Genomic DNA, 15659 nt, shown 5'->3' on the forward strand with positions numbered 1-15659 from the left:
CATTTCTCCCCTTAAAAGGTAATATAGTTTTAATTTGAATATCATTTTTTTATAATTTTGTACAGCATAATGTGGATGCAAAAACTAATGGTGTGAAAAAACTTTTACATATTCATAATTATGTTTGCCAAATACAATTTCAGAAATGTCTGATTAGAGTTAGATGATGGAATGCAAGACCTTTATTTTATATGTTAGAATAAAATCTAAAATTAAAAAAACCTTTTAGTTTCTTCAAGTACATATATATTAAGGATTCATATTGTGCTTTCTCTAAACATTTAATTTTTTTTTCCAATTTATCTAGAGAATCAGCTCAGTTGGACTCTACAAATTAAACCATGGGTTTTCAGTAAATACAGGATCATGTGGTTCAAATCTTATAGAATGACCTTTGCTTGCTTGAATACAATGAAAAGTTACAGGTAAGTTTATTCATTACTGTGGCAGATATTTACATAATTATGTAAATAATAGTTTTATATTGGTTGTGTTTAATAATCCAGTCAGTATTTAATAGCTCACATGATTTAATTAAGGTACTTTTATTTATCTATATATTCTTATTTTTGCAGGAACTTCTAAATTTGGAATATGTCAAACCCACAGAAAAATTGTAAAATAATATATAGTGCATACTCTTTATCCATATTCAGAGATAGATTTTATTTTTAATATAAGACTATATGACTTGGAGAAGTACTTTTTACTTCCTCATAATATCCTTATGACAGGACACAAATAATGCAGTGCTTAAAATTATAAATGATTTGAGTGTAATATAACTAGTATGATAAGGTGGATAAGTATATATTTTAGGTAAGACTGAATCAAAGTCTTTCTGTATTCTTATTTTATAAACCAACTTCTAACCTTGTAAAAAATATTGCATAGCTTTAAGGTATGAGTGCATACTTCTACTTGTGAATGAGCTATCTCCTTTAAGCTTGGGTGTATGTGAAATCATTCTTTTTTTTTTAAAAAAAAATATATTTTATTGATTTTTTACAGAGAGGAAGGGAGAGAGATAGAGAATTAGAAACATAGATGAGAGAGAAACATCGATCAGCTGCCTCCTGCACATCTCCCACTGGGGATGTGCCCACAACCAAGGTACATGCCCTTGACCAGAATCGAACCTGGGACCATTCAGTCCGCAGGCCGATGCTCTATCCACTGAGCAAAACCGGTTTCGGCTGAAATCATTCTTATAGTCAACTGAGCAACCACCTACTGTTACGTATGTAAGTTAGTCCTTGATTACTGAGTCTTTAGATGAAGCATGGAAAAGGAGGGTGACAGTCATAACATAATATTAAAGAAGAGTGATATTTAGCTCTTAAAAGGATAATAAATAATCCATACAGAATGTATTCTATATAGCTAAGAAAAACATAATAAAAATTTGAATGGCATTACCTATTTTATCATTACAACCTATTCTCTCTTAACCCAAGAATCTTTGGAAGGTTTTCCTATCATGTACTTTGACATGAAACTTGGTGTCATTTTCTGTCTGATTCCTGTTTAGGCCTTGTTAGATCCCATCTGATTAAAAAAAATTTTTAGGTTAATTATATGCTTGTCTGGGCCTCTGGTCTCAGATTATGCATTTGAGCACCAACTGTGTTCCAGGAAATGTACTAGTCACTAGGAATAAAATGGTAAGCGAGACAGTCCATGCTTTACCCTCATAGTACTTATGTGTTAGTGGGGAGACCAGATCAAATAACCACATAGAAGTAGTATAAAGATATATAGGTCTTAAAATAGGGGAATATGACCCAGTTTTGAATGGAGGAAGACTTCTTAGATGACATTCCATTCAAACTAAGAGCTAAAAGAAGAGAAGAAATTAAATGAGTTTATAGAGGAAGGAATGGGTAATCTATATATATAAAAGCCTTAGCAACCATTATGACAGGTCAACCAAACGACCAGTCGACCGGTCGCTATGACAGTGCACTGACAACAGGGGAGCAGACGCTCAATGCAGGAGCTGCCCCCTGGTGGTCAGTGCATTCCCATAGCCAACCTCCCATGGCTGGCCAACTTCCCGTGGTCCCTTCCCCCCGGCCGGCCGGCCATGATTGGCCCCGATTGCCAGCCAGTCCAAGGGACCCCACCCGTGCACAAATTCATGTGCCGGGCCTCTAGTGTGAGAATAATGTTTCAGGAAGAGGTAACAACATATACAAAGTACCTGAGGAAGAAGCAAGCATAGTCACTTCAAAGAACTGAAAGAAGGCTCAAGTGGCTGAAGTGGGGAAGATGAAGGGAGTAGTAGATAGTTATGGAGAGCAGATTGGAGGGTGGTGAAGTAGGAAGCAGGAGGGCTAATCAGAGGCTAGGATAATGATTAACATAGGAGATGATGGGAGCTTGGACTAGGATGATGGCAGCCAAAATGAAAAAAAGAAGATGGAGGCATCTGGCTTCAAATCCTGATTCTACCACTTAATCTCTCTAAGCTTCCCTTTTCTTGTCTGTGTAATAGAGATAATCCTATGTAATAAAAGCCTAATATGCTAAATGTCCGGTCGCCCATTCGGCTGTTCAACCAATCAAAGCATAATATGCTAATGATAGCTAAGGCTGCTCAACCTCTCGCTATGATGTGCTCCAACTGGTAGGTTAGCTTGCTGCTGGGGTCCAGCTGATCGGGACTGAGTGAGATGGGCTGAACATGCCCTGGAGCCCTCCCATGGTCCCTTCCCAGCTGGCCAACCTTCCGAGTCCCTCCCCAGCCCCGATCGTGCACCAGTGGCCTGGCTTGCGCCCTCTCGAAATCTGGGACCCTTGGGGGAAGTTGGAGAGCCGGTTTCTGCCCAGTGGCAAATGACCGGTCGCTATGATGTGCACCGCCCACCAGGGGGCAGATGCTCAATGCAGGAGCTTCCCCCTGGTGGTCAGTGCATTCCCACAGGGGGAGCACTGCTCAGCCAGAAACCAGGCTCACAGCTGGTGAGTGCAGCGGCAGTGGTGGGAGCCTCTCCTGCTTCCGCGACAGCGCTAAGGATGTCCGGCTGACGTGGGGAGCAGGCCTAAGCCGTCAGTTGGACATCCTCCGAGGGCTCCTGGACTGTGTGAGGGGGCAGGCTGGGATGAGGGGGACCCCTCTCCCCCGAGTGCAGAATTTCATGCACCAGGCCTCCTAGTGAGATAATAATAGTAGTATGTACCTTGTAAAGTTGCCGGGAAGATTAGGTGAAATGATCTGACATATGTTGAATTCTTAAATAGTAACAACATTTAGTAAGTACTCAATAAATGGTTATTGCTACCACTACTATTACTACTATTATTATTATTAAACTAGAGGCCCGGTGCATGGGTGGGCATGGCCTGCGGGGAGCGGCCCATTGTGGGAGCGCCACTCATCCTGGTCAGCCAAGTGTTGCTTTCACTGTGAAAGTGCACTGACCAGTCGTTCTGGTTGTTCCACCGTTCGGTTGCTGGGCTTTTATTACATAGAATGTGACCCAGAAAGCCAAGTTATGTGGTTTCATTTTCAGCGTAACTTACTTCAAAAGCAAATTAATTGTTTCATCTGTGAATAAAATGTATTTTAAGCAGTGTGATTATAAGGAAACTTGGTTTTGAAGCATCAAAAATGAGCAATACATGTATTTCGAATCTAATAAATTATAAATTAGAATATCTTTGTACATATTATACTCACGTTACACTTTTAAAACCAGCAGTTTTTGCCTGGCTCTTCATTTTGACCTCTTAGATACCCTTGGACAAGACCGTACAGTACTTCTCGAACCACTGTAGACAGCAGTGAGATGAAAACCTTCCTGGCCCTGGCTCACAGGTGGTGGGATGAGCAAGGAGTATATGCACCTCTTCATTCTATGAATGACCTGAGGGTGCCATTTATTAGGTAACGTTACCGAAATTCTAAGTCTTTTAACATGCAAGTCCTTTTAATAATTCATCTTCTTTTCGGTTCATTTTTCTCTTGGTTTATACCTAGGTTAAAAAATGCTGTATTTTAAGTTCACTTTAGAAATTAGGGAGATTCTCTTCAATGTCCATTGTTTGAAACCATTAATTTTTTATAACATCCAAGTTCTAGACTGCTTTTGTAAATTAACTTGAAGCATGTTTGGACATTATCTGCTTAATTAGAATTAAATCCTTATGAAAAGGAACTAGGGTCCTATGGCATCAAAATCATTGTACCACACACAGCTCTGACCTTTAGGCAGTTCTGATGAAGGGAGTGCTGCTGAGATAGTTCAAGTCAGCAAATACTTATTAAGAACTTACCTGTGTAGAGCTGGGGGCTAGACACTGTAAAAGCTACTGAGACATTCATCATCTGAAACATAGTCCACGTACTTCAGGAACTTATAGTTTGCTGTCAGAGGTAAAGGCCAGGGTTCATTAGACTCCATTTATGAAGAAATTGTTCATTCATTTATTTGTTCATTAAACATTTTTGAGCAGCCGAGATGGGCATGGCACTGTGATAGACACAAAATGTCAGACTCACACTGCCCTCAGGGACTTGATTGGTTTTTGCTGGTTCATCAGTGCAACACAAAGGGAAATGTGGGCATCTTTATATTATTACTGAATTTTTGTAAACACTAAGGCAGGGAGAAGCAAAATGTCATTCTTTAGTTTAGATCAGAGGTTCTCAAAAGTGTAGGCCCTGGACTAGCAACATCAGTATCACCTGGGAACTTGTTAGAAAAGCAAAATTCTCAGGTCTCACCTTGGACCTATTGCTTTGGTTGCGGGGATGGATCAGCTGACTGTGTTTGAGCAACCTTTCAGATAATTTTCATATATTCTCAGCTTGAGACTACTGTATTCAGACTACCATGACACTGTCATTTAGACCATTCTAAAAAAGATCACCCAGGGTAGTGCAAGTTATGGTTAGAAGTTTAGATTTTATTCTGAGCATAATTAAAAACCATCAAAGGGGAACGATATGATCAAAATTATGGTGTAAGGTAGTCATTTGGGTGATGTGTGAAGAATGGATTGGATTTCATTTGAAATGGGTCCTTTCAATATGTTATAACATTCTGAAGTTATCTGTTTGACCACTATCAAGGTTATTCTTAGGAGTCAATTAATTTTAATAGCAATAAAAGATATCCTAAGGTATCTTTATTATATATAACACAACTTTTTTTTTTTTTAAATATATTTTATTGATTTTTTACAGAAAGGAAGGGGGAGGGATAGAGAGAGTTAGAAACATCGATGAGAGAGAAGCATCGATCAGCTGCCTCCTGCACACCCCCTACTGGGGATGTGCCTGCAACCAAGGTACATGCCCTTGACCGGAATCGAATCCGGGACTCTTCAGTCCCCAGGCTGACGCTCTATCCAGTGAGCCAAACCGGCTAGGGCATATATAACACAACTTAAAAGTTTAGTTTTCAATACTGTTAGGTATATATCTATCAGTGTGTGTGTGTGCGCGCAAAGTGTGCGCATGTGCTTATGTTTGCATATGTGGTAAAGTATGACTAAGTATGATAATAAAAGTATTACTATGGTGATCTTAGAATTAAGTTTATCTGATTTGGATGCCTGTTTACATGATCATGAAAACACCATTAAGTTAGAAGATTAAAAGAGACTCAATTTAGAAAGGAATATAGGCAAATTCTGAAAATATAGATTTCCAATCTGCTTTTTCTAAGCCCTGTAAATAACCTATTTGTTGCAGATATGAAATGGATGTAGCAAGTACTGACAATGTAGTAAATGGGTGACAGGATCTCTCAAGCAAATAAATTAGGTTAATCTAAACTAGATTATTTTAAAAGTTTTTCTTTAGGTCATGACTAAACTAACAATTAAGTCATAATTATTGCTATACTAGGGGCCCAGTGCACAAAATACATGTGCTGCCGGCTGGGTACTCCTTCCCTTCCCCTGGCTGGCCCTGCCCCCTGGTCAGACTCCCAGGAAACTCCCGGTGGAGGGGACAATTTGCATACTACGCTATTATGTAGGATTATTTCAAGAACTTTACTTTAAACCTCCTGCTTTTGATTATTTAAAATATCTTATAAATTAGCTCAGGCTGTACGCTCAGTGGTTGGGCATCGACCAATGAACCAAGAGGTCCTCAGTTCGATTCCTGGTGGGGAGGAGTGTGCGTGTAGGAGGCAGCCAGTCAATGTCTCTCTCTTATCAAGGTTTTATCTCTCTATCCCTCTTCCTTCCTCTCTCTTAAAAAAATCCAATAAAGCTATATTAAAACAAAAACAAAAATATCTTGTAAATTAAACATAGTTATTTAATTCTGAAAATAAAAGACCTGTTTACCCAAAAAATGAATTATCCATTTTAAAACGAGAATTTAATATTTCATTGAAAAAATGTACACTTTTAAGATTTAATTGATAAAAATCAATAACTTATTATATGTTTTGAATTTTTTAAAAAGAGACAATCTTTTAAAAACAATTGCTAATCACCAGCCAGGAAAACCTTTGTCTGGGATGAAGATTCTTGATGTTGGCTGTGGTGGTGGATTGTTAACTGAAGTAAGTGATTTTACAACATTTTCTTAAAAATATAAAAATTTCAGAAAATTATAGTGAGGATTTTTTTTTTTTTTTTTCACAGAATAGCTTTGGAAATTTTGGTGTCTCTTCTATCCCAAGAGATTAGGCAATTTCCACTGCTTAGGTGCTATGATAAGCCGTCCTTTGCCGCTTCCATATTAAAACCTAACAGAGTTTTGCTTGCTTGTAGGGCTCTTCCCTTCTCGAGTGCTTTAGAGTACTTGGAAGAATACTCATCCTCTCTGTGAAGATTTGCTTTAGCTTATAGTAAATTTATGCACTGTAGCTTTATTTTGTATTCTATCAATGCTGCATCATAATCTGATCTCTGAAAGATATTTTAAGCAACAGTATAGGATATAAATCTAAGTGAAGGATCAGTGGGATGTGGTCTGTCGAGGCCCATAACAGCAAGTTGAGAGTGAGCCTGACAGAGGCCTTTGATGCATAGCTAAGTTCCATATGCATAGAAAACATGTTCTTCAGGTGGCAGTGGGCTAGTCTCTCTGACATCAATTATAAAATTTCAGGAAATGTAAAGTATGTGAAAATACATCCCTTAGGACAGACCCAAAGACTGAGAAACAGCGATCAGGCTATCAATCCCCAGAAGGAAAGTAGGGGAGGGCGGGGGTAAGGGGAAGAGATCAACCGAAGGACCTGTATACATGTATATAAGCCAAACCAATGGACATGGACAACAGGGGGATGGGAGCATGAGTGTGTGTGAGGGGGGGAGGTTGGGGGTTAATGGGGGGGATGAGGACACATTTGTAATACCTTAACTAATAATAATAAAAAATAAAAAATAAAAAAAAAGAAAATACATCCCTTAGACTCAAGAATAGGTGGTGTATCAAGTTATAAAAGAGTAAGATTTTACTGTATGTATTCTGTAATCTTCTCTGTGTGTTAGTGCAGATCTTATGTCTCTAAAGTTAAAATAATTTGATTTATACTTTTAACTTATTGACTGAAGAGTTGTAAAAGCTATACAAGTTTTGATAAATATTAAGGCTGTGTTTAAAAGTGAGCATTTCATGGGAAGTGATTGAATATAAAAGTTGAAAGAAGACTTAGCTTTGAAGAATCATTTCTAGTCAGTCACGGAAAAAAGCTATCAAGAAAAAATTGTTTCTTAGGCAATTTGAATATCAGACAGTTTTGCTGTTTTTATAATATGTTACATTTATTGCACTTTAAATATATCAGTACTGTATCGTGTGCATGTTAAATGTACCTAGAAAATACAGATGATTTTTTCACTATTTGAAAGTAGTTCTTCATGAGTTTTATGTTGTGATTATTGTTCTCATGTTTAAGCTTTTTATTATGGAAATTTTCAAACGTGTATAAACTAAAGAAAATAGCATAATGAATTTCCATGTTCCCATAAAAAACCTCCAATATTTATCCCCTCGTGGTTAATCTTGTTGCCTTTTTGATAAGCTTTTTATTGCTAACATTGTTCCGTTTTCTTCCTGAGGGTAACTTTTTTTTTTTATACCATCAGCCTCTAGGGCGGCTTGGGGCTTCAGTTATTGGAATTGATCCTGTGGCTGAGAACATTAAAACAGCACAGCGCCATAAATCATTTGATCCAGTCCTGGATCAGAGGGTGGAATACAGAGTGTGTTCCCTGGAAGAGATTGTGGAAGAGACTGCAGAAACATTTGATGCTGTCATAGCTTCTGAAGTTGTAGAGCATGTGATTGACCTAGAAACATTTATACAGTGCTGCTATCAAGTGTTAAAAGTAAGACTTGCAGAGTTTACTTGTTTGATTGTGCTTTTCAGTGTGTATATGTATCCATAGCAATAAGGGCTGTATAATACTTGAAACCAGGAAACCAGAACCAGGGGCAATGTCTCTTCGGGAGACTACTCCTGCCTCTCAGCCTGCCCTCAATACCAGGGTTTTCCAGATCCAGTGTCTTGATGTCCAGGGAGCTTGAACAATGTTGGTGCTGAACATTATAATACAACCAGTAGATTTATAGTGATATTTTTCCATTGATATAGCCTAGTTAAATACCTAATAGACATTGAATGACAATTACTAAAAAGTTTGTTTGGATTAACATTTAAAATCAATAAAAATCATTATCAGCATAAATTGACTTAGCATTTGTTAAGCAGTCTATATGTGATATGTTCAAGTTTTCAGCTTCTAAAAGAATACTTCATGCGTATGACCTTCCTTGATCTGACCTGTAACTATGTTAGGAAGGTAAGGCAGGCATTGTTATGGCCTCCTTTGACCAGTGAAGATCAGAATTTGGGAGATGTCAAAGGTCATTATATCTTTAAGTCAAAGGTCATTAGGTGCTGAAATCCAATTTAAAGCTACATCTTTTGATTCCAAATCCGGTTTTTACCATTACATTATTATTGTTTTATAATTCTCCACAGCCTTAGTCCTCTGAAAATGATTCCAAATTTTCTTTTAATAAATTTCCCGAAAATATTATTATTATTATACTATTTTTATTATTATTATATTGACTCTGTTATATATGTATTCTGGAGGTAACACCCTGAGGTCAAGAGCTAAAAGAATGCAATGCTTAGTTTTAGCCCTTACCTAAATAGAGCTTTTTAAAAATGGTTTTTCTTTTGAATAATTTTAGATTTATAGAAGAATTGCAGAAATAGTAAAGTGTTCCCATGTACATTTTACCCAGTTTCCCTTATTTTTAGCAATTCCCACCCCTACCCCCCAGCTCTATTAAGATATAATCAACATATACTAAATGCTTCTTAAGAATATATTTTAGAATACTGGAGTTTTACAGAGAAAAGTTACAATGTGTGATGAAATAGTGTTTGATATTTCAGTTTTTCATTTAAATGGACTGGGCAATATTTCAGGGCCTTCTTTTTTCTATTTTTGGTTTGGGATGGTATTTGAGATATATTTTCTTTCTTTCTCCTATACATGTACATATGAGGTGGGGCGAAAGTGGATTTACAGTTGTGAGTTTGCAAAACACAGAGTTTATTATTGGATTATTATTTATTAATCATTGGCATTATTTTTCACATATCAACAACTATAAACCTACCTTCACTCCCCCCCGCCCCTATATAGTTATATGATTATTTTGGAGAGACTCTTTGGCATTTTATGCTCACCAGGCTAATGAGAATGCATAAAAGAGGAAGGAAATGGTAATGTCCTTGCTATTTGTGGGAACAAATAAAGAAAACACTATCAATGTAGTCACTAAAATATGGCAGACTGAACAGCTTCATTAATGGCTTGTATTTATCTAAAGTGCTTATCTTGATCTCTTCATAGTCTTTATACCAGCAATTTTTAACCATTTTCATCTCATGGCACACATAAACTAACTACTAAAATTCTGTGGTGCACCAGAAAATACATTTTTTTGCTGATCTGACAAAAACAAAAAAGGGATAATTTGGATTAATTCATACCAGATGGCTCTTGTGTTGCTGTTGTCATTTTTCTATTTGACAATCTAAGGGAAAAGAGGTCAGTCCTTCTGACTAAATAGTCAGGAATTGCATGTTTTAAAAATTCTTGCAGCACACCAGTTGAAAATCACTGCTTAATACTAATGAAAGAAAATAAAAAGGAAATATTTTCAAGCCTTAATCATTAATGTTCTTTTCAAAGAACAGTTACTGGCGTTGACTGCCTGCACAAGATGTGGAGCTGTATGCTGTACCAAACAAATTAGGTAGAATCCGCACCTGGAGAGAAAGCAGTATTGACACGTTAAAACATAAATGTGGACATGTAACAAGGAAGAGCAGCCTGATCTCATTTCTATATTTTTATTATTAAGTAGTTGATATACACAAAGCAATCCTATATAATAAAGAGGCAATATGCAAATTGACCATCACTCCAACACACAAGATGGCCACCCCATGTGGACACAAGATGCCGGCAGGGAAGGGCAGTTGGGGGCAATCAGGCTTGCAGGGGAGAGCAGTTAGGGGTGACCAGGCCTGCAGAGGAGGGCATTTGTGTGTGGGGTGGGGATCCAGGCCTGCAGGGGAGGGCAGTTGGGTGGGATCAGGCCTGCAAGGGAGGGCAGTTGGGGGCAATCAGGCCTGCAGGAAAGGGCATTTGGGGGGGACCAGGCCTGCAGGGGAGGGCAGTTAGGGGTGACCAGGCCGGCAGGAAGGCAGTTAGGCGTCGATCAGGCTGGCAGGAGAGTGGTTAGGGGGTGATCAGGCTGGCAGGCAGAAGCGGTTAGGGGCAATCAGGCAGACACGCAGGCAAGCGGTTGGGAGCCAGCAGTCCCAGATTGGAGAGGGTGCGTGCTGGGCTGAGGGACATCCCCACCCCCAATGCACGATTTTTAGGCCTCTAGTGTATCCTATATAATAAAAGAATAATATGCAAATTGACCCTAACAGCAGAATGACTGGGAATGACTGGTCACTATGACACACACTGACCACCAGGGGGCAGACGCTCAATGCAGGAGTTGCCCCCTGATGGTCAGTGTGCTCCCACAGGGGGAGCTCTGCTCAGCCACAAGCCAGGCTGACAGCTGCCAGCACAGCAGTGGTGGTGGGAGCCTCTCCTGCCTCCTCAGCAGCGCTAAGAATGTCCGACTACAGCTTAGGCCTGCTCCCTGCTGGCAAGTGGACATCCCCCGAGGGCTCCTGGGCTGCCAGAGGGATGTCTGACTGCCAGCTTAGGCCCGATCCCCTGGGGAGCGGACCTAAGCCAGCAGGTGGACATCCCCCGAGGGGTCCCAGACTGCGAGAAGGCACAGGCCGGGCTGAGGGACCCCACGAGTGCACAAATTTTTGTGCACCGGGCCTCTAGTATAATATAAACATAAATCATAGTAATGTATGGTTTTAAGAGTTATAAACACTGTTGCATAAACTCAGTGAGTATATTGGCAGTGGACTGCCTTTATTAATGAATTTCCCAAGAGAAAAAAAAATACTATTTTAGTAAATTATATTCTATTCATGCTTGTGTATCTTAACTGCACTTAAATTACTTGGAAGGGCCCTGGCTGGCTTGGTTCAGTGGTTAGAGTATTGGCCTGCTCACTGAACCAGTCAAGGGCACATACTTGGGTTGCAGGTTTGATCCCCATGTGGGGGAGGCAACCAATCGATATGTCTCTCTCACATTGATGTTTCTCTCTCTCTCCCTCCCTCCCTTCCACTCTCTCTGAATAGCAAAGGAAAAAATAACCTCGGGTGAGGATTAACAACAACAGCAGAAAATTACTGTTTGGAAGAAAGGAAGAGGGTGGAAGAAGGGAAGCCTTTACCTAATTGATGTTCCTGACATTTAAAATTTTATTTCTCTCTATTTTTTAGCCTGGTGGTTCTTTATTTATTACTACAATCAACAAAACACAGCTATCCTACGCCTTGGGAATTGTTTTTTCAGAGCAAATTGCAGGTATTGTACCAAAAGGCACTCATACGTGGGAGAAGTTTGTTTCACCTGAAAAGCTAGAGAGCATTCTGGAGTCAAGTAAGTATTAAGAATTTTTCCAGTTAAGAATTTTCAAGGCCTAGCTGAACGCTTAATGTACCTATTAATAATCACACAGCCTAGCACTTAAATAGGCCACAGTTCTTTGGATGTTGGTTTCATCTCCTCAACTAGATCATAAACTCCTCGAAGTTAGGATTAAGTATTAGATACCATTCTCTCTCACCTGTGGCACCTAACCCAGGGCCAAGCAAATCATAGGTGACCAGTGAATACCTTTTAGCTGTTTAGTCCTCACATATTTAAGGATGAGGTACAAATGTCTGTTACTTACACATCCTCAGTTTGTCCTGTTGAGGCCCTTGTATTAGCTTATCATACATATTATTTTTCCTGATTCCCCCATACTCAGATATATATATAAATTTTTTTTTTTAATTTTTAAAAATATTTTTATTGATTTCAGAGAGGAAGGGAGAGGGAGAGAGAGATAGAAACATCAATGATGAGAGAGAATCATTGATTGGCTGCCTCCTGCATGCCCCCCTACATGGGGATCGAGCACACATCCCGGGCATGTGCCCTGACCAGGAATCGAACCAGTGACCTGATTCATAGGTCATTGCTCAACCACTGACCCACACTGGCTAGGCACTCAGATATATTTTGAACTTCCTTGCCAAGTTTTATGTATTTTATGCTTCTTTTTTTTTTTTTTAAATATATTTTATTGATTTTTTACAGATAGGAAGGGAGAGAGATAGAGAGTTAGAAACATCAATGAGAGAGAAACATCGATCAGCTGCCTCCTGCACATCCCCTACTGGGGATATGCCCGCAACCCAGGTACATGCCCTTGACCGGAATCGAACCTGGGACCTTTCAGTCCGCAGGCCTACGCTCTATCCACTGAGCCAAACCGGTTTCGGCTATTTTATGCTTCTTATAGCATGCCTTATATTATAGTTATTTTGGTGTTTTTCAGCCCCTTTCTGGCCATAAGTTCCTTGAAGTCAGACTATGTCTCTTTTTTGTACTCCCTGCAATGCCTAGCTCTGCTTTACTCATCGTGAACATTGGACTTACATGTTAGATTCCTGTCAAGTAATAATATTTATCAGTTCATTTATTTGGCAGTTGATATTCCTGTTAAGTACCTAGACTCATGTGTATCTCATGTTTTTTGTTCATAAACAATATATCAATAAACTTGATTTTACTTGGAATATTATCAGTCCAATGCAATGTAGTAAGTTCTAAAGATTTCTGCAAGTAACCTTGTTGAAAACAGTAGAAAAAATATTTTAAAGATGCTTTATAGGAACAGTCACTTGTTGGCAGGTATGTATTTTCTAAAAACAGCTAATGTTTATTGAGTACTTACCAAATTCCAAGCGCTGTGCTACTTTATACACATATCTCATCTAATTCTGACAACTCTATGATATCTGTCTGTCCATGGGAGAAAACTGACATTGAGAAAGGTGAAATGAATTACCCAGGGTCATCTATTAGGTGCCAGAGCTGGGGTCTGAAGCCAGGCAGTCAGCTTTGGAGTTTATGTTCTGTGCTGCAGTAAAGAGTGATCGGCACATGGTGACAAAGTGTTTTTGCCCGTTGAGTTAGACGTCCTTTTTTTAGCATGGAGAGTTGTATGAGATTCGGCTCTTGAAAAGTAAATACTTATTAAATCTACTCTTTGTGATGTTTTTCAGATGGTCTGTCAGTTCAAACTGTGGCAGGAATGATCTACAACCCCTTCTCAGGCTGTTGGCATTGGAGTGGAAATACCAGCCTTAACTACGCCGCCCATGCTGTGAAGCAGGAGCACACAGTGCCGGCCGAGCTTGTTTTAAAGGGGGATACAGAAGAGCTCTGAGCTGATGCCGCCACCAGCCCAGCTGTGCATGACGAGCTGAAGAAGTGAATGTTTCCAAGGACTGTAAGAACATGGCTGAAAGCCTGATGTTTACAAAACAACAGATATATCATTTAATTTTTGAGAGAGGGTTATGCAGAAAAGAAAATCAATAAAAAGGGCTAAAACCTTGGAAAAAGTTTTTGTTTCATCTAACAGCTATTTTCAAGGAATTATCCTATGGATAAAAAAGTTTTGTCCCGGTATTGTGTGATTTAGGAGTTTAGGTTCCTCAGCCTTTCTTAAATAAATAGGGTAGGCATAAATAGGAAATCACTCCATCTTGCAGATTATATATACTAGTGTATGTTTTCCAGCATGTGTGTGCATACATATGTGCTATAGTGTTTTAATTTAAAGGAATCGGTATTATCTGTGATGTTTGGGTTGTTTTTTTGTTTGTTTGTTTGCTTGCTTTTGGTTTTAGTTGAAGGCAGTTATGCTTCTGACTGATGAAAACCAAATATAGTTTTGTACCACTTATATTTAAGAAGATAACATATTTTTCCCTTTAAATTTTAGTTTGTTGGAAAGCAAACTGACTAAGTATATGCTTAAGGATTTGGATTTAAACATTAAAATCCAGAAGTTCAGGTTATACTGGACATACTTTCATATATTGTTCCATAAATGTTTTATGGTGCTTTTTTTTTTTTAATAGAAAGGATTTTTTAACTCAATTAAAAAATTCAGTTATGGAAATTTCCTTTTTCAATTAATTTTTATAATTAAAGGGACGGACTTAAAATATATTTTTTTGCCTCTTGACCCATGTGAGTCCCTGGCTTTTTCTGAAGTCCATTGCTGGGTAAGCACTTTCATAGAGGGTGTTGGCCGAATGTGACAAACATGGACTGAACGCATGGGACCCACGTGGAAGGGCAGCTTTTACCGTCGAGCCTTTTTTCACTTTTAAGCTCATCTGTTTTCCATGTTCCTTTGTCAATGTTTGTTGGATAGGGCTTCTTAGGCAAACACTTCAACCATCTTAGCTCATTTTCTTGTTCTCAGTGGCATTTCAAGGGAGAAACTAAACTTTAAAGAATTAAGAGAGAAATTTTAACTTTAGTTGCTAATGTCTAATTAGGGCACTAAAAATTAGGAGCTCCCATTGGCCTGCTTTTAACAGTTTGATTCTGAGCCTGAATTCTTGTAGTTTTATTATTAAAAAAAAAAAAAGCTTCCTTCTTCTGGCTGTTGGGGGAAAAATGTTGATATTAAAGATTAATCTAAGAAGCTTTGCACAGTGGCAGTATCGTAGCCAATGAGGTTTATCCGAGGTGCGATTATTGCCAATTGAAAGATTTATCTAAGAAATGTAATGGATTGATTAAACTCAAACAAAGTGCATTTATTTTAGAAAGAAAGCTCGAACTTGCAGGTATTAAAAGTGTGTATTAAATCCTGAAAGTTCAGAATGACCCAGTAATAGCTACTTCTGTGTTTCACTTGACTTCCAATGGAATGAGCATATGAAAATTTTGTGCCTCTATTTATAATCTAATTTCATCTTTCAGGCCAATTTTAGCCAAATTCCAGGGGAAATAGGTTCAAAAAGACACTACACGTTTTTGAAAATGCATATTTGTAGAGTAAGAATTGCCCAGCTGGAAAACTATAATTTTGAGAACCACCTGCTTTTGAAAAGTAGTAATATAACAATTAGGGCAAGGGTGGGGAGTTTAATCTGCAAACTTTCTGTAGGAATTCTGGGTTCATGAGAATCCCTTGCAAGAAATAATGGTGG

At 38.6% G+C, this 15659-nt stretch overlaps 1 protein-coding gene and 1 non-coding gene across 4 annotated transcripts in view; both read left to right on the forward strand.

The window, feature by feature from the left end:
* COQ3 (coenzyme Q3, methyltransferase) overlaps positions 1 to 15091 on the forward strand; it is a 30210-nt gene extending 15119 nt beyond the window's left edge. For 2 of the 3 annotated variants that reach the window (XM_036316191.1, XM_036316194.1), the window contains exons 2-7: positions 308 to 425; positions 3737 to 3889; positions 6428 to 6527; positions 8062 to 8304; positions 11874 to 12033; positions 13710 to 15091. In XM_036316191.1, the coding sequence (XP_036172084.1) occupies positions 308 to 425; positions 3737 to 3889; positions 6428 to 6527; positions 8062 to 8304; positions 11874 to 12033; positions 13710 to 13873 (938 nt within the window). In that variant the 3' untranslated portion in view covers positions 13874 to 15091. The remainder of the gene's footprint in view (positions 1 to 307; positions 426 to 3736; positions 3890 to 6427; positions 6528 to 8061; positions 8305 to 11873; positions 12034 to 13709) is intronic. The other variant, XM_036316192.1, reaches the window with a different exon arrangement.
* A 56-nt stretch (positions 15092 to 15147) lies between these two features.
* Positions 15148 to 15290, forward strand: LOC118660921. Its single transcript, XR_004969089.1, has one exon. It is a non-coding gene; the product is annotated as a U4 spliceosomal RNA (small nuclear RNA).
* Positions 15291 to 15659: the final 369 nt, after the last annotated feature.

Source organism: Myotis myotis, unplaced genomic scaffold (genome assembly GCF_014108235.1).
Source record: "Myotis myotis isolate mMyoMyo1 unplaced genomic scaffold, mMyoMyo1.p scaffold_m19_p_7, whole genome shotgun sequence".
NCBI lineage: Eukaryota > Metazoa > Chordata > Mammalia > Chiroptera > Vespertilionidae > Myotis > Myotis myotis.